Source organism: Mycteria americana, chromosome 1 (assembly GCF_035582795.1).
Source record: "Mycteria americana isolate JAX WOST 10 ecotype Jacksonville Zoo and Gardens chromosome 1, USCA_MyAme_1.0, whole genome shotgun sequence".
Taxonomy (NCBI): domain Eukaryota; kingdom Metazoa; phylum Chordata; class Aves; order Ciconiiformes; family Ciconiidae; genus Mycteria; species Mycteria americana.
Window position 1 is genome coordinate 84,530,409 of NC_134365.1, and position 26,786 is coordinate 84,557,194.

Sequence of the window (26,786 nt, forward strand, 5' to 3'; positions counted from 1 at the left end):
GCATTGCTACCTGAGGGATGTACCCTTCGAAGACCTTCATCTTGGCTGTGAGAACTATCAAGGAATTGTCAAGAAGTGGAGATCCGGAGGGAGTACAAAGTGAAAAGGAATCAGGATCCAATGCTCTTTGACTGTTCAGGTGTAGAAGCAAAGCAAAACTTTTAAGACAGAGGAGGCCAGGTGCGTGAAGCTTTAGTGCAGGCATCCATCTCGCAGGGAAGGACGGACACACGGCAGAGGCAATTAAGAACAGTGATGCGGTGGGAGTGTGGAATAAGGACGGGGTGCTAGTGAAAGGGGTGCTAGTGCTAGGAAAAGGAGTGACAACGCCAACGCGCGCACATGCACGCTGACCAGCAGGGCTGTGCCCCAACACACACCGCCACCCGCCGGCACGCCGACGGCTCCGGCAAAACGCACAGGCACCCACGCCCCACGCACGCACGCTCCCCCCAAGCACACGCACACACTCCTACGCCCACGCGGCTGCGCGCCCCCGTGCACGAACCGGCCGCACAGTCACCCGCGCAGGTGTGGGCGTACGCAGCCCTGCGCGTGCAGCGCGGAGCCGCGCTCGCCCACGCGGGCACCGACTCTCAGTTCGGCCTCTGCCGGCTCCCACGCGCCGCTGCGTCTGCGCGTACGTATGTATCTATACGTACCCGCAGCTACGCGCCCGTGCGTAGGGGTACGCGCGTGTGTGTGTGTGCGCGCACCCACAGGCATGGATGTGCGTGCACACACGGTGCTCAGCTCCACGCCGCCCCCGCGGCCACGCGCACGCCCCACGCACGTACACACACTCCTGTATACACACGCGGCCACGTATATACCCGCACAGACGCGCACGCACAAACGGCTGAAGAGCGAGCGAGCATCCATCCATCCACTCACTCACTCACTCACTCACTCACTCACGCCGGGGCCGGGGCCGGGGCCGGGGCCGGGGCCGGGGCCGGGGCCGGGGCCGGGGCCGGGGCCGGGGCCGGGGCCGGGGCCGGGGGCCCGGGGCCCGACACGGCGGAGCCTCTCCCCACTCCGCGTCGCCCGCTCAATATCGGCGCGGCCCCTTTAAATGCTAATGAGGCGGCGCGAGTCCCGGCGCCGGCCCCCGCTGACTGTGTTAAAACTTCGGCGGGGCCATTTTGGGGGCAGTAAGACCCAGCGCGGGCGCGAGGGACACCAGCCGCCGAGCGCCGCGCACCCGCCCGCCACCCACCGCCCGCCCTCCCGCCAGGCACCATGAGCGAGGCGGCGGAGACCAGCACCGCCAGCCCGGCGCCTGCCACGGCCACCACCACCACCACGACCGCCTCCCCAGCCCCAGCCGGAGCCTCCGCGCCGCCGTCGCCCGCCGCCCCGGACGCCAAGCCCAAGAGCCCCGTCAGCGCCGCCGCGCCGGGCGCGGCTGTTGGTGAGGCGGCCCCTGGCGCTGCTGCTGCCGCCGCCGCCGCTACCGCCACCACCACCACAACCGCCGCGGCCGAGACGGAGAAGAAAGTGCTGGGTGAGTACCGAGCCCCTCTCCCAACTTCCCGGGGCACCTGCGGCGGGGGGGGAGGGGGGGTGCAAGCACATGGCCGCCGCCCGGGGCCCAGCCCGGCTCCCTCCCCCGTGGCTGTGAGTCAGGCTGCGCTCGGGGAGGCGGCCGTGCCTCCTCCTCCTCCTCCCGCGGTCGGGGGGAGCTGAGCGGCGCCTGGCCGGGACGCCAACTCGGAGTTGGGCGGGAGCACCTGTGTGCAGCGGCGGCGTCCGCTGACCCGCCCGGCCCCGGAGAAGCGCCCGGGGCCGCGGTTCGCGGCCCCGGGCGCTTCTCCGGGACCGGGCGGGGATAGTGAGTGAAGCGCAGCCATGTTGACGGGCTTCCCGGCACCTGCCGCCGGCCCCCCTATGCCCTGCAGGGGCATCTCCCCTCGGGAGGGCTTGCTGGTAAACCGTGTGTGTCCCCCTTTAATCTCAGAGTCTTTGCATGACTTTTCTATCTGTAAAAAATACTGCTTGAATAATGCCTCTAGGATTAGTGGTGGGGTTTTGGTTTTTTTTTGTGTGTGTGTTGGTTTTTTTTTTTTTTTAGTTTCTGCTTTATCAGTAAAAGAGGCAAGTGAAATGCCAAGTTGCCGTCTCTGTGCTCAAGCTCAGTGCGTAGCTAGTGTGGGTTTTTTCGTGGTGATTAAACAGGATCAACCTGCAATAGGGGTTTGCTGTTTATAACTGTGTAACTTTAAGAGGTTAGTAAGGCAAAGCTGAGGCTGACTGCTAGTGCAGAGTCCCAAACTTCACTAAGGAAAGATAGTATCTTCCCTTCTGAAGGGAAAGACAGGTCTTGCTGCAGCAGATAGAGAAGCCAGGTAAAGGATTTCTCTGGAGCTGAGGTAGGAAGGACTCTAGCAAAAACAGAAATTGGAGGTACGATTTGCATGATTTTTCCCTGTTCTGTTATCTGATTTGTCAGTAATCAGTTAAGGCAGATCCATATCTGTTGGTATGTGTGCTTCTTGCCTTAACATGGCTTGTTTCATTCTTGGTAATATTTTTATCTTGTTTACTTATCTTCTTTTTTATTTTATTTTTTCTTTTCTTTTTTTACCTATTTATCTTGTTTATCTGTTGCTTGGAGAGGGGAGAGAAAAAAGTGAAGGCACAAGTGCCTTTCCTGGTCTAGCAGAAAAAAGAAACCACCATGGTGATGGTTTTGCACACTGGCCTTATTGCTAGGCAAGCATTTTAGCAGGAGTTGTAAGGAAAATGATCATTGATAATTGAAAATGGACCTATGTTCAAGTCCACCTCAAATGTCCCTGTTAATGGTCTTGTAATTATGTTCACTTAAGTCTCCTCTTACAAAGATCCCATTAGAAGCAAGGTCTGATGCTTGCCCAGGGCATCCAAATGTCTGATTCTATGAATAAGGATAAAGGTTAGTCAGCTTTCTCTTCTCTCTTGGTCACGGGAAGCTTTGGCTTTCCTTGTTAAAACTAATGAAAAGGCTATTTTGGCATGGGTAGGAGCAGCTGATGATTGTTTCCTCTGATAGCATCAGAGTACAGCATCTTGTAGAAATATGGGGGCTTTCGCTTGCTGGTGGGGAAGGTGTCATCACATCAGCTACCTTCTCTGACTCGTCAGTAAAACTGGTTATGGTTTCCTCTAGGCTTGTCCTCTTCCTTGCCTGATTTCCCTGCTATGACAGCTCAGGCTTAACAATGGCTGCACCATGGCCACATGGATTTTCAGTGTCATGCTATTGTGTCTGATGATCTTCCCCCCCGTAATGCTTAGCAGAGACTGTAAGACTAGTGTGAGTAGGGAATGGTATTTCCCCAGTACAATGTTTTAGGGAATATATTGGAGGCTCGCCCCTGGTCTCTGGCAGCTTGTGCAGAAGGAGCAATGTTTCTCTGAAGCTGTGTATGTGGACTTCCATTTATCAGCAGCCATCTGGCCATGTGGAATGAGTTTTGACTACCTCTCCTTCCACCAGCTTTCTAACTCCTCTGAGGGTTTTCATCAGGCTTCCTAGGTTTCTCACCCTCTTCCTAATCTGACTGAAATAGGCCAACAGATTCAATAGCTATTTTGTGGGGGAGGGAAAGGATGATAGTGGGGGAATCAGTGGCATTAGCCTTGTTCCTTAAAGCAGTCTAAAACCTGCATGTGCCATTGGTGCTTGTTTCTGTGTCCCCTGTCCCCCCCTTCTTCCCCTATTGACTTGTCTTAGCACAGTGAGCTCTTGCATGTAGCCAGTGCCTTTGTGGTAGCAATAAGTGTCTGTACCTAGTGATGTCCCCATGAAACTAAACCTAAAAGCACAACTATAAATGTTGATGGTGAAGACTGTTATTGTTACTGAATCGGTGCTAGGCAGTGAAACTTAGGGCTTTTATCTCTGTAAACAAGAAGTCTTGGGAATGGATGCTGTACTAGGGTAGAGCCCTTTAATAACTGTCTCAGTCTTAACATGGTTCTGCTTCTTCTAAAGAACATTTTCTGCTCAAAAATTGTATTAAAGAAGACCAAAACCTTCACTTCTAAAAGTGCAGTGAGAAGTGGCTTGTTACTACTGTCATTAACAGCAACAGTACTACAATGAACTGCTATCAGCAAACATTCCTACTTTAGCTCTGTATTCAGGCGAGGAGGAAGAGGTTGCTCTTTTTGCCTGTCAGAGCGGGTATATAAGAATGGCAAGACTGTGTGAGACCAGAGGTCTCTCTGGCTCTGTCATCTTCTAGTGGATGTTTAGGTAAGAATGCAGGTGTAGAGCAGATGAAGGAAACTATTTGTGGTGTGTTCTTGCTTCTAGCAGACTGGCTTGGACTTCTGAACTGGAGATTGTCTCTCTACACTATTTTCCTTCTAATTGCCTCTTGGGTTCCTCCCACCCACCAAGCATATGTCAGGTTTCTAACAAGCAGTCATCTGTAGGTGACTAGACCCTTTTCAAATAAATACTATGTAGATTGCTTAGATAGTTGTGGTCATGCTGTGTAATAAGTAACACCTATCGAAGTCTAGAGCACAAAATTCTCTTTTTCCTACAAGTTTGTGGTCTCCACCCAGTTGCTGAGAGGGAAGGAGAGGTTGAACTACCTTCATTGCTGTTGAGTTCCTCCCACACGTACCTATATGTTGGAGGAACAGGTTTCGCCAGATCCTATAAGACACTGCAGTATGGCTTCTAAGTAAGATGCTGTTTTGGTGTTGAGACAGGAGCTTGTCTTGATCCTAGAAGCCTTGGAAAATAAAATTGGTCAGTTCGTAACTGGTAAATCACAGACGATCTCTAGAAGTGGGGTATAAAAAAAAAATAATGTCTTGTGGGGTCTCATTTGATTAGAGTGTTGATGATGCAAAGAAAGAGCTTGTCCAAAATAAGGATGTGCTTCCTTTCCACTTGAGAGAGTTGCATGGTGCTTGATGCTGCTTCTTTGGCCAGTTCTGGTTTCCAAGGAAGAAAGGAAGGGTAACTCTGGGTGAAAGAGGGGACTTTTAAACAGCTTTCTTCAGCTATGTTTGATGTCTAGCTACTAAGCTAAAGAGAACTGATGAATGGCAGTGGGGTTTTCAGCTTCACTGCCTGTTTCTGGGATAAGAAATAAAAAAGAGAAGGGATGGATGGCCAATTCTGAAAATGATAGAGCTGGACTTCATTCTACATGCTGTGTGGTAAACTCTTGGCTGAAGAACAGCAAGTGAAAGCACTGCTTCATGCTACTGCATTAGTATAAACTGAAGTGGGAGATGAAGGTACACTTTGAGTGTTAAGGGAGCAGAATAGGTCTAGTTGTAACTTCACGTGCAGGTGTAAAAGTATTTTTGTAACATTATTGTACTTCATTATGTTTTAGAGTAACTTCTCTAACTTCTTTCCAGCCACCAAAGTTCTTGGTACAGTCAAGTGGTTCAATGTCAGAAATGGATATGGCTTTATCAACAGGTATGTTTAAATTATGATAAGTCATATTTATACTGTACTAAGACTCGTGGTACAGATAATATGCCATGCGTTAGTAGTTGCAGCAGAGACCTGAGGACCTGACTACAAGTTCATGCAGCTGATGGCCAGATTTGGCCATGCAAACAAACAACAAACTTGGATATCATCTCAGGGGACTTACGCGGCCACCCCCTCCCCCCAAGGTTGTGTGTATGGGGAGAAAACAGAAAGAGTCAAACTCATTACAAATTTGGTCTGTTACTTGTTTCTCATGTTTACTTGCACTACACCTTTAATGAGCTGTATGTTCTTTCATGACTGCCTGGCTTTTTTTAAGGGTGCAAGTAAGGTTGGAGGATGAGGGGAAATACTTTTGGATAAAAATTCAAGTGTTAACTGATTAGGCAAAATACCTACTCTGAATACATATTGAGATTCTCTGATATAATTTAACTGAAGATATTCCAGGCTTGGCTTCACAGAAATTCTCTCTTTTTATCTTTTTTCTTTTCCTCTGAACATGAACAAAGCTCTGAATGGCACTGATAATCCAAATAGCTGTAAGTGATACTGATCACACTCCAACCCTAGGTGCACAAGACCCACACTTCCAAGTTGCTGGAGAAAACTCTGGCTTTTAAGGCTGGAATATCTGTGGGGTTGAGTGACTTAAATATCTCTTGTGCTTTACAAAAAATGAAGCTCCTGCATGGTGAATGCTTGTCTTGCAAAAGACATACCTGGCAAGTTATTTTGTCCTGCAAGTCCTTGAAATGTTATGTAGCAGGTAGATTTGGGTAAGTTGGACACTATAGAAAGGGGTAGAAGAGCCCCGTTTCACGGATTGGAAGCCAGTTCTGGTACACTATTAATCCTAGTCTCTGGAGACTACTATCCAGTGTTATGGAACCTTAGAAGAAAAGCTTGAATTGGGAAGTACTCTTTAAGTCTTTCATAGCAGTTGATGTGAGAGCCTTCAGCTGGATATGGTGTAATAACTTGTTAGTTTGCTTCCTAAACTGAAGTCTACTATTACTTCAGTCCAGTGCAACAAGTTTTGGATTATGCATTAACTTCACAAACTCTTTGACCCACCTGTTCCCTCTGCAGAGAAGGAACTGAGTGAACAGACAGCAAGGTCTAGGATCTCTCTGTTGTATGGGGACACAGAATCAAGGTCTCAGACCTGTCTTCATGTTTTGCATGCAGAAGCCTGAACTGGCTGGCCTAATCCAGACAACCTCATGTTCACGTCTGGGTCCCCTTCTAATGGACTCTCCTAACACTTCTTGTGCATGGTTGCTTTGAGTTTCACTGAAAGGAGAGCTCTGTTAACAGCTGTGGCCAGTCCTGTTGATAGTCTTGCTTGACCTCTGGGATAACAGCTCAGGTTGCAGCCCCTTTGGAAGTTTTTTTTCAGGGGGTGGAATAGTGAGAGGCAAGCAGTCCAGTCACTAACTCTTCCCCATGTCAAAACAAAATATTGAACGTTTGCCAGAAGATTAGAGAACCTCCTCTGTCCCCTCACCCTTCTGAAAGGTGGGAGTCCTTTCTGTTGTCAAGCATATGACTCTAGAAATTCAGAGCAGGGTCTTGGTAGCATAGACTTACACAGAATGTATGGAATCCAGAGGGTGTACTACAGGCTGGGGGAAGGAGGGTTTCAGTTGTGAAGTCAGGGATTTCTATTTAAGTCTCTTAGTCTAAACTCTTACGACTTCTCACTTTCTTTTTGCAGAAATGATACCAAAGAAGATGTGTTTGTTCATCAGGTAAGACAGCAGTAATTGTACTTAGAGACATGCACTATGATAAGTTTCTAATGCAACTTTCTGAAACAGCCACCCAACCTTGCCTTGGCTTCTTGGAATATTTACCACAAATACCTTGAATGGACATGTATGTTGAAATTTTCGGGGAGGAATATTAGGGTATATTTTCCTTCTCTATGGAGTTATAACTGAAGGAGTAGGTATTGCAACCCTTCGTGCTTTCTTTTGTCTGCTCTGATTTGAACACTAAGGTTTTCTGTTTTTTTTGGTGTGTTTTTGTTTTGGTTGTCCCTTCCCTGGGGAGATGACTCCTCTGTTTTGTAAATACTTTGCTACTTGTTGTCTGTCCTTCCCCTGCATTTCCTCATGCTCCTTTGTCTTCTGTTTCTTCCTACCCTCTTCGTTTTCAGGTCTGTTCTGTCTGCCCTCCCTGGTATTGGAGAGAAAGTGATCTAGTCTGGCTCTTGACCAGCCTGGGTTGCCATCAGCTGTTGCTGCATGAGGCAGCTGCTCTTAGGAAGAAGAGGAGGAAGGCTGTGTGCCAAGTGTGCCCAAGCAGAGAAAGGTTGCCCAGTGGCTTGTCATTGGTTAACTTTCCTTGAACTCAGTAGGCTGTTCTAAGTTTATACTGTGACTCTCGGGTCACAGGCAACTAATGGGAAGACAGAGGATGCTGTCTCCATGCTGATGTAAATTGATTAGTTGGCTTAGATCTGGTTTTGCATCATCTGAGACTTTTACTTCACCAGAAAATGAAATACTGCCCCTGGAGCTTGTCCCATATGAAATGTCTGCAGACCCATGTAATTCTTAAAAGCATGAGCTTTCTCTGTGGCATAAGTGGCAGTATTTCCATCAAATGTAACCAGGAAACTTACACTCAGAGTTGGTCACAGAGGACAAGGATATGTGCATATGTAGTTGTGTTAAACATGCTGGTCAACATCAAGAGTTAGTTTAGTTTTTGTGGCTTCATGACTAAATAGCCTGTGATAGCTGTTTCTCTGGGTCAAGGGATGTAGACCCATTATCCCTAAAACGGATGAAGCTGGGAGGGAGTAGGTCTAGTGACTGTAATGAGTGCCAGGAATTGTATGCAGTACACATTCCCGGTTCAGTTGGTGGACTGGGAGCAAGAGCTCTCAATGCATGTACCGGTTTCTAATGGTCACTCTCCTTCCTTAATGACCATGTGCTGTGTGCCTGCTGATACTGATGCTGCATCTGCAGCCTGATGGGAACGCATCCAGAGGAAGGTGGGAAGAGTTCTAGCAGCAGAAACATGTTCTGGATAGGCAGCACTGTAAAACTACCTTGAAGACAAATGATGTCTCCCAGAGACCTGTGAGAACGCATCCTGGAAAATGGTTGTTGTGCTGATGACAGAGATAACATGGATCAGTTGTTATTCTGCTTGGGAAGGCTGCATGTGGAGACCCAAACAGTGAGGACCCACAGCAAGCTATTATCTGTGCTGTTTTGTCTCCTTCACCTGTGGAGATTATTTGCCTAAATGTAAACTGTGGTGTGTGTGTGTAACTTAGTTCTTATCTTCTGTGGCTGAAATCCTCTCATAGAGAGCACTAAGCAAAACTGGCTTGATGTTTCAGAAATACCACATCATGCGCAAGCTTGCATCTGATTAACCCTGTTGGTGGGCTGTGCATGGCAGAGTAGATGCTTCCAGCTCTGGCCTGGGTTAGCTGCAATCGGGTGATCCTCAGCTCTTCCATCTCGAGCTGTTCCTGTACGTGAACGTGCTCGCTACCAGAGCCTGGGGCTTTCTGGCTGGAGCTCCTGCCTTAGTGCTTGGCTCGGCAGGGCCAGCGGATGGGGCCTGCCCAGAAAGGGACACAAATCCACTTCGTAAGCAAACATCCTGCTGCGAGCTCCCCCTCCACAGTTAGTGCTGGTTCTGCCCCTCCTACCCGCGCCCATCCCGGGAGGGGTTGGATTACATGCCTAATCCCTTCAGAATAAGGCTGACCTAGTTGAATAGATACAGCCTCCTCCCTGCCTCCCTGGCACGCATCCACAGTGGGGAGGGAACAGGCCGATCTCATGATTGGAATGGGGGTTAATGCTTGGTGTCTGGCTATTGGATGCTATTTATAAACCTAGTACAGATTAAAATGCTTTTCTCTTTAGAGCATGCATGGCTTGCTTTGAATTAACCCTTTGCCTTGCAGGGGATCCAAGCAGTGTTTTGGGGAAGGGCAGTTCTTCGCCAGCTTCGTCTTGCTTGCTTCCTTGTCTGGTTGGGTCATGGAAGGTGCTATCTAGGGCAGTGTGTTAGTTAGAGGTGGTGTGAGCAATAGGGATCAATCCGCCTTGTGGGGTGGAGCGTGTCTGGGGGGGAGGAGGGTCTTGCAATTTAACACCATTAAAAGTGTCAGTAGCTGGAGAAGTCCAATTTAATTAGGCATAGTTTGAATCGCAAGCAGTGAGGAGGAGTTAATCTCTTCTGCTGCACGGGTCTTTCTTTTTCTTCACTGGGTTGTATTCATTGTGCACCAGGAGCTGGTGTAACAAATTTTAGATAGCGTGTGACAGTGCTGGATGTGCACATGATGTGGTGATATCATGAGGATATGGAAAGAACTCTTCCAAACAAAATAGTGAACTAGCTGTGAAGACTCTTATAGCTGTCTGTTCATCAGTGTCCCCTTGGGAAAGGAAAGGCTCTGTCTTAATTGTTGAGTGCTGTTTGTGTTAACACAAAACATCTGTCTTTTGAATTAAAGAAACTGGAGCCTGCAGGATGCTGGTGAACAGTAACAGGGAGAATAGTGCTCTCTCCCCTCTGGATATACAGAGTAAAAGTCTTCATCAAGCTTAGAGCTTAGGCTTGTTAGAGGCTTATTTCAGCAATGTTTACCTGCAGCTGAAGTAGTAAGTAGTAAAGCCAAATACTTTCTGCTCTGAATTCTAGGATTTAATCAAAATTGTTCCTGGTTGCCTTTATAAAATGAACCCCAGCCTACTGTGTGGCAGCCTCTATCTCCTGTTGGCAGGTTATTCAATTACAAATCTGAATTTTGAATTTTCTGTCCTTAAAGCTGGAACAGAACATGTGGAATCCCATCAAATTTAACTTCCATTACCCTTTGTGGAGGATGTTTGAGGATCTTGAGGATCTTAAGTACATGCTCTGCTGAAAAGAAATCTGGTAGTCCTTTCTTCCTCTGCACTTACAAGGAAGGGGAAGGAGTTTGAAATACAGCTTGTTGCCATCTCGGTCATATGCAGAGTACAGGTCTTATGAGTTTGAGTCAGTTATCTCGGTACAAGTGGTGGTGAAAGAATTAAACCCTTAATCTGCAGCGAAGATAATGATTTTAGTATTGGTATATAGCATTTATGGAAAAGCTAGCACTTCCAGCTGATTTTAGAAATGAGGCAGTTACACTAATAGGTCAGCAGAAAGCAAACAAAGCTGTCTCAGTTGATGGTGGGAGTCTCTGCTTTGTAAAGTAGTTCCCAAAAGAATTCACTTGAGCAGCTCATTCTCTTCCTGTATCAAAAACCACTCTTGGGTTGTTTTTGTTTTGGTAGCAATAATATGTACACTCTTGCATTCTTCCTTAAGCTGTTCAGGGACACTGCAGGGTACAGGGAAAGGTGTGGTTAGATGCAGGGCTAAAAGGACATGCTGGCCTGTTGCCTGAAACACAAAGGGGACTGTATTCAGCAACAATGAGAATACTTTTCCTAAACTGGTCAAGCTCAATTTTAAACTGATTAGAACTTTTCCTTCAGTGGGAAATATTTTTGGGCTATTGTTGACTGAATGACTATAGTTGCCATGCACAGGCAACAACTCAACTGATCTTCATTCTGCTTGGTTTTTTTGAACTGCAGACAGATCTGACAACTGTCTCTTCTGTTTCTGCCCTGCATCCCATTTCTTAAGCTGGATTTGTGCCCTGTATTTCTGTGTGTGCTTCTATCTACTGGACCTGCACATGCCTCCTTCATGTTAACAAAAGATGCCCATATTGGAAAACTTGAAGTGGATTGGTCTTTAATGATCTAAGAGAACTTCAGTAAAAAGCTGGCCCCTAGATTGGCTTGTACAATGTGTGTGTCTTGGTTTGGTTTGGTGTGATTTTTTTTTTTTCTTCCCCAGCCTCTTCCACTTTGTGAACCCTTACCTAATGAACAGATAGTAGGCTTGTCTTGCTAACTGCCTCTTGTGGAATCCTAGAAATACTCCATGGAGTGAAAGGCATCTTTAGCTGATGGGCTGAAAAATGGCTCCAGGAGGTTTGAGTGTTCTGTGAGTCTGAGGAGGTCTTCAACGAGTTTTGATTTGAAGCCATGTTGTTAATAGTATTTTGGGGTTTCTGTCTAGAAAAGATGACTAAGACTGAGGTTGCCTGTTCTGGTACTGTTCCTCCATTCCTTAGGGACTTGACTAATTTTTGGGAGTGTCCATTACAGTGCTTAGGTAAAATGCTTACTTATGTTACACCAGAGTTCTAGTAATTCTTCTCTGGTTACTATGAGTTACCATGATACCTTATAGTTAATGCCATCTTCTACAAAATTGCTCCTGATCTAAAGTTCTCTGTAGATGGTCTAAGGCTCTCCTAATGACTATGAAGGCATGGGCCACACTTCCTGCTGGAGCTGCCTTGGTGCAGCTTGCAGGAAATCAAACAGTCAGTGTGAATTCTGTTCATATGTCATGTGTAATGATCTGGATATTTAGTAGGCGCAACAGCTGATTCATAAGCTCATGAGTACTGAGAAAGGAGTAAACCTTGACTGAGTATTGGAGTGCCTGTGGAATAAGAGACATCTATGTATTTGAAATATCTTGGTGTGGTGACTGATCTGGTATGTAGAGTTGGGATTGTAGCAGGAGAATATTGTCCTTCCCTCTTCTACCAGACTATGAATGTGTAAGAAAATGAATAAGATAAACTAATATATTTTCCTGTATCTTCTTTCTTTAAAGACGGCGATAAAGAAAAACAACCCACGGAAATATCTGCGCAGTGTTGGTGATGGAGAGACTGTAGAATTTGATGTGGTTGAGGGAGAGAAGGTGAGAGATTATGGAGACTTAGGGGTGTGACCCAACAGAGTTAACATCACTCTAGTGGGGAGTAACACAGAGCCTTAGCTGTGTATCTGGTGGCTTTGTCTAATGTGTTAATTGCTGGGGTGGGTGGCATTCATACAGCTGTTCTGTGGAAGATCGAGGTTTTTTTTTAAAGGCTTCATTAAGAAGTGTTTCCAGATATGTATCAAAACTCTAACTACACCCTAGTGCTTCTAGAATCTGTAATTTTTACTAGATAGAGCATTTGAAGCTTGCAGCCTGCCCAGTAAGCGTTAACTCATGCATATAGTGCCCTGAAGAATTTGTCTTGGAGTCTGGTAGCTTAACTGTAAAAACCTTCAAGTTCTTTGCACTTCTACTTTGTCAAAAATTTTTTTTAGTTTTCTGAGCCTTTTTGATTTTTGGGGTTGCTTTTTTTTTTTCTTTAATCAGTTACTACTTCCTTTTTCCTCTGATCTCAGCCTGGCTGATAGGGTCTTAACTCATGATCATAACTCCTGTGTTACGGGGTTGAGAATAACAGACCTGCTTTTGCATTACTTGGGAGGAAGGAATCTCTGTAGCTTGGAACAGATGCAAACAAGCCTCTTCCCTGTTTCATCTTCCCCCTTCCCCTTCTCCCTGTACCTGGTTGTTCTTTTCTTGCACCACCCTGGCTTACTTTCTTTTGGCCTTTTAGGGTGCAGAAGCAGCTAATGTCACTGGTCCAGATGGAGTCCCTGTAGAAGGCAGCCGCTATGCTGCAGACCGGCGCCGCTATCGACGTGGCTATTTTGGCCGACGCCGTGGACCTCCTCGAAGTGTAAGTTTAATTTCTTTAGTGGTGGTCATCCTAACTCCTCAGCAGTCTTCCGATCTTTTCATGAGAGGGAACTACAGGGTCAGCACTGGCATATAGTAAACTGTCAATGCTTAACTAAGTTGTGAGTGTTCTTCAGTAATATTCTGGGTTTCTCTAGCACATCATTGGTGTTGATACTGCTGTTTTCTATTATTGGGTGTCCTGTAGGCCCTCCCTTGGCATGTCTTTCTAGAACTGTGTTAAAAGTATCTCTTTGGGTGTTAAGGTATCTGTTTGAAGACTAACAGAAAGGAGTGAGACACCTAAGTGGTTCACCATGCCCTTTACCTGAAGCAAGGGGAAGTATTTATATTACCTTCAGTAGTATAACCATAATTTGGAAGGGTCACTTGGAAAACCAGATTTGTTTAGAACTTCATTTTTTGCATGGCATGGTAGTAGTTTGACCAACTAGTTGAAACCTCCATATATCATCCCTTCATAGGCCCCTGCCTACAGCAGTACAGTGTAAAGATAATGCACTCTTTCCTTAAACTAGCTGCGCACTATTCATAACATCTGCAAACCTTCCTAAGCAGCTTCCCTGCAAGTTTTTGTGGAGGGAGAAGTATGAGGTATATGGCTGTAGTTCTAGCAGTTACTACTCCTATCCACATCGTGCTTGTCCTAAATTGTTGCCTAGAGCAATCCAACAAACTGGAATGTACTCCAGGCTTGATTATCTTTTCTTTCATAGTTGAGTCTGTGATCATCACTTGCAGGAATGTGTGAATGATCCAATATGAGAGCCCTGGTGGAAGTCTCTACCCAAGCAACATAACTCTTCTCATCTTGTTCTACGGTTGACAGCATGGGGGCAAACTGAGTGCTGTCAAATCCTTCCTTAAAGCCTAGTTGTTTATACTAGCTATCACGAGGTCTTTTCTTTAATCCTGCTGGACACCACTGAGCCTTAAATACATGAAAGGTGTTCTTTCAGAGCCCCTTGGAGACTGCTAGAAGCTGGTGCTGGTAACTGATGAATACTTATTAGTGAGTATGTCTTTGTTTTTGTGGCGATACAGTTTGTAGCTTCAGCTTGCATGCCAAGTGGCAAAGAACTAGGATACTTGGTTTTGTTCAGCTCTTTGATGTTTCCAGTCTTATCTGTTAGCTCATCAACCAGCTATGTTCCAATATTGATTCTGTTTCCTTTTTCTCTCCTGAGATTAAAATCTCCCTCAACTGTCTTTATTGGGAGTGAATGCTTTAGTTGGTGGTATTGGTGTTGTTTTGGAGCTGCTTCAGCTTTTAAATAAGCAGACATATCAAGGCTTAGACAACCCTGTGTACTGCTGAGTATGGAAAGTGGCTGGTTTATTTTCTGCCTGAAGAGTGATAATGTGAAACCCATCTCAGACATGGGGAGCATTCAGTCACGGGGTACTCATGCTGGGACATGTTCTCTTCGATGTTTAATGCAAACTCATGCAGCTAAAAATCTGATTTGCATGTGACAAACACACTTGGATCTGGTACTTGAAGATGTACACAAGAGGAACAAATTGTGATACCACACTGTTTTCCTTTGGCTTGCTTATATCTGAGTCCCCAGACTGTTTTGATGTGGGTACCAGACCTTAGCTTTTGTGTGACTGGTGCCTGATGTCCTGTGAAGTCATCTCTTATTCATAACCAAAACCATACTGCTCTTTCTCTGGGATCATTGACTCTGGAAGAGTTACAGCCTTCAAAACTTGCAAATGATAATTTGCAAAAGGATGTTAACCTGAATGTTCATTGTTTCCCATTGGGAACATTGTTTCCCATTGTTTCCTGTTGTTGGTCCTTCTCTTTAGCTTGTTGATTATCCTCTGAATGTCAGGCCTGCCCATAAATACATTGACTGCTCCTCTGGATTTGATATCATCTGTTAAAATTAAGAGTAAATTCTGTTTCATTCAAGGATGATGAAGACCTTATAGTACCATTCCCATAGCATGCCACTCCAACAGGTAACGAGGTAAACTCCATGATTGCTGTGACCTTTCAAAGGTGGTACTGGCCAGGCATTAGCCAGCTCCTGCGGCACTCTCAAATGTATCCTGTGGAGTCTTACAGACTTGTATGTGTAAGACTTAAGTGATACTTCCTTCTCATGTTTGAGCTCAGTCAGGAGCTCCTTGTACAGCCAAAGCTGACATTCTGCTATGCCTGCTCAAGTTGCTGCATGTTGCAGTGGACTCTTCTTGTGTTCTGAGCTAGTTTGAGGTGCAGCCAGTTTTGCTGGGCCTTCTTACCCACTCACCTGTTAATTGCCTGAACAAGTCAAAGCTCCACTTTAAGGAATTCTTTGCAGGGACTGCAAAGGGCTGTGCAGGGACTGTCCCTGAAGTTGTCCTAGTGTAGGTCAGTGAAACCACTCAAACTTGTCCAGATATTCTTGTCATCCCCTGAGGGCTTGCTTTGATAGATCAATTGAGAGTAGAGTGAATCCTCATCTGAAGCTATCAGTATTTCCTTTTGGAGATTTTTCACTTGCATCAGTTAACACATTCTTCACATTGAAACTTCATGTCTACTGCATCTAGAAAGATGCTTTCTTTCTAATATTCTTTTCCTTTAACAAGGCCTCCTCTTTCCCCTTCCATTCCCATGTGTGTAAAGGGGGAAAAGTAGCAATGTCCATGAGCCGTAGTGGTATATATACACTATTCTGTATGGCCCCATTAACAGGTGTGTTAAAGGATGTGCCTCTCTACTTGAAGTGGTTTTTGGCTAACTGTCCTGCAGGATATTTCTGAGACAAGTTTGAGTTCCTGATGGTATGGCACTCTTGGGCTGCGTTTGCTGAAAGGGTATTTACTCAGCTGCAGGCAACCGTTGCTGCGCACCTGAAGGAAAAGGTTTCAGTGTACCCAGGCCTGCTATGCTTAAAGAACTACTAGGCTGCAGAGGTGAAAAGTTTTCCCAGAGCTCAGCTGCCCACATCATCAATCCTGTATTTACTGGGGGGGGACGACAACAAACCTGTTTAATTTGTTAAGCTAACTTTTGACATGGTAGACTTCTAGGTTTCCAGAACTCTTAATTGATGTCTGTTAGCAACTTCAGTCCAACCTTGCAGCGCAGCAAGAGTTGATTTATCCTTGCTTACTGGCATGGTTTTAGGCAAACTAAAGATGCTATCCTTTGTTTGCCATGCTAGCTCAAATGTGCCTGTACTCTGCATGTAACTTACTGAGTCTGTTTTTGAACACATTGTGTGAATTTCTCGAGAGCAAAGAGAACCTTGAGGAATCTGAGGTATTTAACCAGCTCCAGTGGAACTGCATCTGGATTGCATGGAGAGTTCTGTGGAAAGTAGAAGTACTTGTTCATATCAGAAATTTCTTAATCGTATCTACTACAGAAAAGAGGCTGTACTCTTCACTAAACTGAGACAATATAGATGTGGCGTGGAGCTGTAGTCAGAATGTTAGAACAGACAATGAATTGTGGAATAACCTTGAGAACCAATGATGTCCTCATGTACATATTATCTGCATTACTAAGAGAAGAAGCCTCTATACCAGTGAGTCGGAAAATAAGCAAAATAGTTTGAGAAACGCTTTATAGGCGACACTCTATTGTAGAGAGGAGACCTGAAAAGATGAAGACTTTTATCTAGACAAAAGCTAGAGACTGATCTGAAGAGATGTAAGAACAAACAAAGAAGAAATTAGGGGAAGGAGATGGGTAAAAACATCACTGCAGTTACAGTTAATGCTTACAAAACTTTTCTTTGGGGGACAGGAATAAAATTTTGTACCTTTTTAAGGTTAGAGAAATCTGTGCAAGATCTTCATGGGGAATTGCAGCTTTCCTGCCTGTTTTGGTCTTTTTCAGTGGAAAATGCTAGAGTGCAGCAGGCCAGCTTTATTCATTTGTTCTTTAGGATCACCTAATATTTTGTTAGAAGATATTACACTGAGTTGGAAGGTCCCTGTGGAGGAGATTGAACAGGATACAAATGAAGCTTTCCTAATAAATTAATCTAATGTTTAGTATCAGTACAGTAAAACAAGACCTCAAAGGTCAGGTTCTGTTTTCTGGTCAAATTGCATCTGTTTCAGTCACTTCTGACAGCATAATTGTTTTATTCTGGAGCCATACTTCACTTCTGGCCAGTAGACTTAGATCAATTGACAGTGATACTAATGTAATGTGTTAATTTCCTGCATCTTCTATAGTATCACAAATTCAGTTATTGGAACTTCTGGGCTAAGCAATTCAGTTGCTATGCTGTTCTGTTTTCAACTGATTGTTTAAGCCAAACCTATCTGAAATACTGATGTAGCAACATTCAGTTCAAGATGAATAGGGAAATGTTTGCTTTTTTTTTTTTTTGAGTAATGCTTCATCAGGTTTAGTCATTCATTCTGTCACTACAGGAGATGGAGTCTCTTTATCTGAGATTCCAATGCAGCCCTCTAGAGGGAGGAGTGGACTTGGGCTGTGCTATTAAAAACATGTAGAAATTCAGTACTGCCTTTTAAAGAGCTGTGAATGTGATGCTGATTGTCAAGTGCTGTAGGAGAGCTTTGGCTGATGAAAAATATTGTTGTGTGCCCCTCCCTGCAATTAGGTTGGTTGATGCTTTGTTTGTTAGCTTCTAGCACATTGTCCCTCAGACAAGACCTACTAGGCTTTTGTAGTTCCGTATTTCTGGCATTGCAGTGCAAGAACTGAGCGCTGACTCCACGTGTGCTTGCTCAGAAATCCTGGAGAACAGAAATGGTGATTATACTGGAACACATTCAGGATTGGTTTAGTTTTGCATCCTCTCTTCCCTTCACATCTTGCTGCTCCCTTCTCCTGTTTCTGTGCTTTGCCAGTCCTCATGTGAGAGCATGAGTGAGAGCAGGAGCAGCATTAAGCCCTTGCTTCACAAAAAAGGAAATCCCAAGACTTCTGAATCACTATTGCCACACACAATACTGGTGGTGATATTTCTCACCTTACTGTCTGAGACACTTCTGACCACCTATCAGAGGTCTATTAAACTGTAAAGTTATGTTGTACAAAGCATCTTGATACAAACAGGACAGATTGGTATTGCAAAGTAGATATAAGTAGTATAATGCTGTCAAACTCAGAAGTGTAATTTTCCTTTTGGGTTCTGAGTCTCAAGTACTTCTCAACTACTATCAGATGCTACCTATTATTACTATCTACTTAATCAGTGGGAGTTCCTGTGGGTATTTGGTTAGCCTGATCAGTTTTATACATGAGAGAATGTAGTGGATAATGTTATTTATGATTGTGACAAACAGTGCTTGAAATTATTAATGCATTTGGAGGGTATTTTGCTGCGGTGAGAGGAGAAGATTGTCCAGGTTGGTCACTGAGGTTCATTTAATTCCCCAAGTTTTCCTGTTACAACTTACAGTGCTCTAGCCTTTCTAAATGTTTACCATCATGCTATCTTAGCTAAAGAAAAGTTCACTGCCCATGCAGTTACCTGATATTGCCAGTTAAAACAGAGCAAAATATGATGGTGGTGGTTAAAATAGCTGTGTAGTATTAGAAGGAGACCTGTCAAACTTAGTATAGACTACTGAAGGCTGTCATGAAGCAATAGCTTTTGTTTCCTATTGGATCAGATGCAGAAGGTGCACTTCTATTTCCAGATCTCTTGTTAAATTCCTTCTTTTAAAGGGAAGAATAGTACAGTGGCAACTGTAAATCATATAATGTTTTATAAAACAGGTGTTACTGATGGTTGGCATTAAAAAAAACAAAACAAAAAACCAAACAACAAACTAGGGGGAAAAAAAACCCAAACTGAAATACAGCTTTATCAGTTAACAACTAAAGGGCAGAGATACCCACTGCATCTCTGAAAGGTTGACAGTATTGAGTGTGTAGAAAAGTATTTAACATGATGTAGTACAGTGTTTCTGTCATTAAATTTCTTCATGTTTTTGTGGGAGTTCTCTGTGGAATGGGGCTCCATGTAGAATGAAGCCAGAGTTGGTCTCTGGCAAGTTTCATCATGATGTCTTTCAGTTAGCTTTCCAAATTCAGAAGTGTCCTGATCAATAGCTGCCTCTCAATAACATGTTTACCCCTTACAGTGCAACGTCTTGTCTTGAAATGCACTTTCATATGCATCAGAGACAACTGTCAGGTTCTCTGCCTTTCTTGGCAGACAGGGAGGAGGCATCGTCGTGTAGCTCCTTAGCCTGTTACTGTGAGGAACAAGGGCAGCATTATTGGCTCTTGTTCTGCCCTACTCTTATCTTTGCCCAAATTAATGCCTTTTGAGTATTTGCTGCTTCTTTTTACCTGGAATGCTGGTGTTTCTGTACTGATAACACTGTTTTTGAACTTGTGTTCGGATCATTGGGCTTTATAGTTAACATACTGCCCGTGAAATAAGATAACACTTCATCTTTGACTCTGTCGTCTGTTTTCTTCTGGTTGTAGGGTGGTGAGGGAGAAATCAAGGATGGGGTCACAGAAGGAGGACAACTTCATCAACAAGTTCATAGGAATCCTACCTATCGTCCCCGCTATCGCAGGTTTGTACTATTTTCTTTGCTCATCATTACATTAGGATGCTCTTGTGATCTGTATAGGTTTCATTAAGAGCAGGAAGCTATATTTCCTGGCATTAATGTGCATGCAAATGGTAGGGACAGTGAGAAGCATTTTAATTATTAGGAGAAAGGTGAGCCACAGGAGTAAGGAAACAACTGTAGAATTTGTTTAATGTGCTTATATATTGCTCAGAGCCAGGAATAGGTCAAGAAAGGGCAAAGAATTCCTTGTATCCTGTTACTTCTCACAATTGAGCAACATATGAAGTGAGTTGCAGGGACTGTATCTTTCCAGCTGAACTCTTACACTTTCCTGGACATCTAATGAATCCAGATCCCTCTTGATCTGGGACAGGTAGGTCTACCTATCTGCAGGGGCAGGGTGCGCTTTATAACTTTTCTCGTGGACTGTAGTTTGCAGACAGTAGTTTGCAGTTCAGCACTGGACTAGTAGCTTGTGCACATCCAACTCAGTCCTGTGTGTCATGCAGGCTTGGTTTTATGCACTGGTGCTACTTGTAGGTACAGAGGAAAGCCTACTGTTCAGTAAAAACTCAAGTTGTGTCCTATCTCTTACAGGCCATTAGATGATATGGTAGTATTGTAGTTATCTTGTACTATCCTGTGCTAGTGAAGGGTATTGCTATTAATCAAGATTTAAATTTTAGGTTCCTCAAGGGCTCCTAAAGAAGAAGGTAACAAAATAGGGTAATTAGAGTTACTCTTGCTAGAACTTTTGGAGGAAAGGGGTGCTAAAGAGACTGGAGAGCTTCCAGAATAATAAGATAAAACTCTTCAAAATGACTGAAGGGGGGGGGGGGGGGGGGGGGGCGGGAAATGTGTGAAGAGTGGAAGTGACTGAGGACTCTCAGGCTGGGAGAAGAGATAAATGAAGGTAGATTATAGAGGTCCTCAGAATGAGTGGGATGGAAAGGATGGATGAAATTTTTATCAGAAGAAAAAGCAAAAAACAAAGACACTATGAGGAGCCTTCAAATGAAGGAAGTGGGAGACATGCTGAAAAACAAAGGGAGGTTCATGGAACCATAGAACAGCCCAGGTTGGAAGGGACCTCAGAAGAAATTTCATCTAGGCTCCCTTTCTCACAAAAGGTTCAACCAGATGATTATCTAGCATGCTGTCCAATCACGTCTTGAAAACCTTCAGTGATGGGGACTCTACCACATTCCTAGGGAGGTTATTCCAGTAGATGATTGTTCTCACTGTAAATGTTTCTTATATCACGACGAAACCTCTCCTGGTACAACTTGTACCTGTTGCTCCTTGTGAAGAGAGCCTCTGTCCTCTTTGTAGCTGCCCTATTAAGTACTGGAATACTGTGGTGAGTTCCCCCGTAGGTCTTTTCTCCTTGGAGAAGAGAAGGCTTAACTCCCTCAGTCATTCCTCATAGATCAGTTTCTCTAGCCCTTTGATCATAATGGTCCTCCTTTGGACTGTATCCAGTCTGTCTGCCTCCTTTTTTTAATTGTGGGGACCAGAACTGGACACAGTATTCCAGGTGCACCCTGGTAAGTGCTGAGTAGAGGGGGATGTTGACATCTCTCTCTGCTACTAATGTCTCTGTGGATGCAGCTGAGGATCCACTGCAGCAATGAAGGCAAAATGGTGCACTGCTGATTTGTGTTCAGTGTGGAAAACAGTTGGAGGCTATTTGGGAAGCAGGTTTCCTTGACCTTATTTTTCCCTAGGGATCCATAGAACTGGGATAAATGGACACTCAAAGACCCAGTAGGCCATTCTTAGGTTCTTAGTAAAGATCCCTTGGAGTTCACATGAACACTGATGCTTTCCAGTGGGATATGTGGAGTAAGTTGCTGAGTCATCTGTGTTAGTCATACCTTAAACTGGCCAGTGTAGGATTGTTTTTGTCATTTTCCAGCCTTAGTTCTGACATGATCACTCCAGCTTCCAGCCTCTACACTGAGGGAACAATTCCATAGCTGAGGAACTCAGTGCAGTTAAAAATATCAGTGTGAAATAGTCAGCCTCTGACTGTCATACCTTTTGAGATGTTGCCTCACTTTAAGTGGAAAAGCTCATTGAGATTCTTGGCTTTTTGTGACTTGTTTTATCTTGGAGCATGAGTGACAAGTTAAAACACTGAATTACTTTCACTGGTGTTCTTCATAAAGCATTGTGACATGGTGCCCCTACAACATCCTTATCTATAAATTGTAGAGAGATGGATTTGATGGGTGGACTGTTTGGTGGATGAGGAATTGGTTGGATGGTTGCATCCAGAGGGTAGCGGTCAACGGCTCAATGTCCAGACAGAGATCAGTGATGAGTGGTGTCCCTCAGGGATCTGTACTGGGACCAGTACTATTTAATATCTTCATCAGTGACATAAACAGTGGGATTGAGTGCACCCTCAGCAAGTTTGCAGCTGACACCAAGTTGAGTGGTGCAGTTGACACACCTGAGGGATGGGATGGGAGGGACCATCCAGAGGGTGGTCCCTCTGGGGGGACCCGGAGGGTCCCCCTCCCTCCAGAGGGACCTGGACAAGCTGGAGAAGTGGGCCTTCGTGAACCTCATGAGGTTCAACAAGGCCAAGTGCAAGGTCCTGCACCTGAGTTGGGGCATCCCCTGTATCAATACAGGCTGGGGGATGAAGGGGTTGAGAGCAGCCCTGCAAGAAAAGGACTTGGGGGTACTGATGGATGAAAAGATGGACATGAACCAGCAAGGTATGCTTGCAGCCCAGAAAGCCAACTGTATCCTGGGCTGCATCAAAAGAAGCATTGCCAGCAGGTCGAGGGAGGTGATTCTGCCCCTCTACTCTGCTCTGGTGAGACCCCACCTGGAGTACTGTGTCCAGCTCTGGAGCCCTCTGCACAGGAAAGACATGGACCTGTTGGAGTGGGCCCAGAGGAGGGCCACAAAAATGATCAGAGGGCTGGAACACCTCTCCTGTGAAGAAAGGCTTGAGAGAGTTGGGGTTGTTCAGCCTGGAGAAGAGAAGGCTCCAGGGAGACCTTATTGCAGCCTTTCAATACTTAAAGGGGGCTTATAAGAGAGATGGGGACAGACTTTTTAGTAGGGCCTGTTGTGATAGGACAAGGGGTAATGGTTTTAAACTAAAAGAGGGTAGATTCAGACTAGATACAAGGAAGAAATTTTTTACCATGAGGGTGGTGAAATGCTGGAACAGGTTGCCCAGAGAGGTGGTAGATGCCCCATCCCTGGAAACATTCAAGGTCAGGCTGGATGGGGCTCTGAGCAACCTGACCTAGTTGAAGATGTCCCTGCTCATTGCAGGGGGATTGGACTAGATGACCTTTAAAGCTCCCTTCCAACCTGAAACATTCTATGATTCTGCTCTCAAGGAGCAGATTTGTATTAGTCTGCCATTCAGTCACTTGCTCCTCTTCATCTTGCCCTTGCCTTTCTATCAACTAGCTTAAGAGGTCAAGTTCCAACATTGAATTTAGAGAGGATATCACCAGAGAGGACATAGCATCTCTCTCCTCTGCCCCCCTTGAAGTTGTAGACCATATTTGTAGACTACAGCATGTATCCACACATTTGAGATGTGACCATACATTATAGTTCCAAACCAAAAGCCTCTGTCTTCTTTTGAATAACCAATCTCGGAGATCTCCCCATGTCATTAACATGTTAGTGTTAATGAGGCCCAACTTGCCTGAGGTACATGCTACGCTTTCTTATATGGTCAAGAGGGGCAACATAAGGCAAAGAGGGAAGATCAGGAATGATTTACAGGTGGAATTGCAATTCCCAGGGATTGCACCATTAATTATGAATGGGGCTGGATTGGTATGTCGCTAGTCCAAGGCTAACTTGGCAGAGTCAGCCTGTGCAGCCACTACTGCCTTGTTTCTTCTCCTAGCCAGCAATTCAAATGGGCTAGCTACCTCTTTATTGTAGGACAGGCAGCAGAATATGCTGATGTAGCTTCAGCAGTGAAGAGGTAGCCAGGTTGCTTGTCTAACCCAAGGAAATGGGTCTTTCCTTTCCAACTGTATGCCAGCTGAACTCCAAAGGGATGGTTTGCTAGCATTCAAAACTGTTACAGATGGTACTTGGCTAGAGAGGCTTTTATTGGGCTAAAATTACGGTAGTGTAACCTTTCTCAGGCTGCTTTTATACATAACACATTTATCTCCCTCTTCAGAGGGCCCGCACGTCCACGCCCTGCCCCAGTGGCTGGAGAGGCTGAAAACAAAGAGAACCATCATGAGGCCAATGCTATGAGTCAGCAGCCACTTCGCCGTGGGTATAGGCGCCCATACAACTATCGGCGTCGACCTCGTCCACCCAATGCTCCAGCTCAGGATGGGAAAGAGGTAAGCATGCTCCTAGCAAAATGCGGCAGACACAGTGTTTTGATGGGGCGAGTGCTCAAGACTTTCTGTCCTGTGAGAGTTTTAACAAGTGTGGTGTTGGTGTGCTGGAGGAGTCTGATGGTCATGTCCAAAGAGCTGATGGTTGAAGGTAGCTGGTTTCATTGCCTGTTCCTTGTGAACTTCTTTGAGAACAAGCAGCTTATCTTAAATGGAACCAGCAGTGGGATAGGTATTGCTTCTGGATAGTTCTTATTTGGGGTCAGACTATAACAAATATTTTTGAAGTGGAGAGAAACAGTTGTGTTTTCCAGCTTCCTCAAACGTTCAGTTTGTATGCAGTGTAACAGATGGATTTTAAAGCTCCAGATCCATTTCCTGAACTGCTTGAACTAGATGTTTTCAGGGAACTGTTTGCAAGCACAGACTTACCTTAATGAGGAAAGACTTTCTCATTCTATATCAACTTGAGGTGGTTCCCTGACAGAATCTGCTGTGTTAAACTTTAGTGTATTTCCTATAGTTAATATTTTCTGAGGATTTGTCTTCCTTGATTATTTTAAAGCCTGGGTTATGCTGGCCCTACCACTGAACAGAGGAAGGGTCTAGAGGTCAGGCTTTGCCTATAATAAAGGTTTATTGTGTCTCAGACAAAGGTGACTGAAACACCTGCTGAAAATCCTGCTCCAGTGACCGAGCAGAGTGGTGCTGAGTAAAGTATGGCTCCCCAGGCACCTTTACCATCCCTCAGGTAAGGAATATAGATAGTTCCTGTTATCTAACTGAAGCAGCATTGTATATACTTCTAGGACTTGGACTCTGGCCACATCCCCTTATGTATGGCTAGATACTTGTGATAACTTCTGAGTGTTCTGTATAGGCAAACCAAGGAACTGTTTGCTGCTTTCTCTTCTTCCTCTCCTCTGCCTCTGGGTCTGTATTTGTCACGAAGTAAATTTTGCTTTATCAGTCTGATTTTTCAGGAAGATCTGTCTGGTCTATATAGCAATAGCATCTGCTGATGAGTTAGTAATGTTTTGCTATAGGAAGATACTGTACTCTCAGCTTATAGACAGGATAAGCCAGTCATGCTTATCGTGTCTGTTATGACAACTCCTTCCCCACCTGACATCCCACCTCTTCAACAGGAAAATGAAATTTAACATAAACTGCATTTTTTTTAATTTGGCTCCTCAACAGGTGTCCTAAAATACAACTCAAAAGTAACACCAAAGAAACACTCAAGCAATAAATTGTCAACAGTGATGACTAAAGCAAAGATTTGAAACATCGGAACTTAAAAAAAAAAAAAAATTTACCAGCAGCTGAGATCCAGGGAACGCCTGCAAGATTAGATGCATGAAGAGAGAAAAAGAGCGAGATTCAGAAAGAGCAACCTCCCCAGTTTCAACAGCAACTGTGGGGAATTATTTTTTTTTAGAATTTCACTGTTTCGCTAGTATTGAATTTTTCAATTTTTTTCGGTATCAAACTGAAAAGGGAAAAACACCAACCAAGGAACTGAAATTGAAATCAAATGCTTTTGTATTGGATGCTGGTGCTAAACCTCCCAGGTGTGAGTTTTTTTTTTTCTGTGCCAGTCCTGTTCACTGCAGGACACGGGGAGGAGAAACTTCTGCTTTCCTTGGTAAGATCTATTTGAAACTGTGCAGCATGGGTGACGTTCCTCACAAATAAAAAGTGATTTCAAGTACCAAAAAAAATCTGTTTTGGTGTGTTTTTCATGTTTACCTTTAAAATAATTAATGATTTTAATCTTGCTGCTTCAGCATTCATATGTGAAGATGAGCTGCCTCTTTAATACGTGTTGATGTATCTTGTCTAAAACCATGCTGGATGGTACATGTGCAAGGACGTGGCTAGGTTAGGTGGATCTACTTCAATCCAAAACAACTTCTGCAAAGAAATCGTACAACAGAGCTATAACCTACACTGTTGTCTCTGCTTTTCTGGCTCAAATGGCATTGATGGTTGAGTTTTTCTGTTACTATCTTGTGGCAGGAGTTTGAGGGATTTGGAATGGGTTACTGGGATATTACTTTCCCCATCTGTTTGCTAGGCTTTTGTGTTCTGTAAACAGTAGAATGCAAGCTTTGAGACTCCTCTGCTCAAAAAGACAAAGCGGGCTTAGTAACTGCCACTTTATTCAAGCTTCTGTTCCAAATAATGGCAGTACATTTTATTAGCCTCTCCACTTTTGCTTACTTGAAACCAGCAAAATCTCTGTACCTGTGCCATCTTGTGTTAATGAGCAGAGTACTTAACTGTCTTAGTAATGTGTGTGTTTTCCTAATGTTCCTCCCTAAAACTTGGATGTCTTGCAAGTGTTATCAGTCTACTTGCAGCTGTTGAATGTGGGTACACTTCTTCGCTATCTTGTTGTGTCCTTCATTCTCTAGTCCAACATTTTCTCACATTCCTGTCTTGCAGTTGCTGTTATCCAAACCTTAGGTAGTATATCTGTTTCCTTAGAACACCTCTTTCAGTTCTTAGCTATGCAATTTTTATCCAGCCTTTACTGAATAACACTTCATGTAAAACCCCTTAGTCTGGAGCAACACTGTAACTGTACACGTGTAGGGCTAAATGAAAGCAGAGAGATTCTTGGCAGGTACTTTCTGTCCTTGTGGGGATTTCTTGCTTGCTTTTGCAATGAATTAGGAACTTTTAATGAGGTGTGAAGTGAAAGCTACAGGCTTGGTTCAGGAAGGAGAATGCATGAGCTTGCAGTGAATGCAGCTTCTGTAAGTGTAACCTGCTGTTGCAGCACTGGATCACTTACCCAGTTCTGA

At 44.6% G+C, this 26,786-nt stretch overlaps 1 protein-coding gene across 1 annotated transcript; it reads left to right on the forward strand.

Moving 5' to 3' along the window:
* Positions 1-1,157: 1,157 nt before the first annotated feature.
* Positions 1,158-25,480, forward strand: YBX3 (Y-box binding protein 3). Its single transcript, XM_075509024.1, has 9 exons — positions 1,158-1,507; positions 5,374-5,437; positions 7,176-7,209; positions 12,173-12,262; positions 12,960-13,082; positions 19,533-19,627; positions 23,805-23,976; positions 24,624-24,724; positions 25,174-25,480. Exons 1-8 carry the CDS (start codon positions 1,243-1,245, stop codon positions 24,687-24,689), a joined length of 909 nt encoding a protein of 302 aa, XP_075365139.1. The 5' UTR covers positions 1,158-1,242; the 3' UTR covers positions 24,690-24,724; positions 25,174-25,480.
* The last annotated feature ends 1,306 nt before the right edge of the window (positions 25,481-26,786 follow it).

Bases quoted from the DNA above. Each gene is read 5' to 3' on its own strand.
- YBX3 (XM_075509024.1), top strand. From the start codon at position 1,243: ATGAGCGAGGCGGCGGAGACCAGCACCGCCAGCCCGGCGCCTGCCACG. The intron at 5,438-7,175 runs GTATGTTTAAAT...TTCTTTTTGCAG, and splicing joins GGATATGGCTTTATCAACAG to AAATGATACCAAAGAAGATG. The intron at 23,977-24,623 runs GTAAGCATGCTC...ATTGTGTCTCAG, and splicing joins CAGCTCAGGATGGGAAAGAG to ACAAAGGTGACTGAAACACC.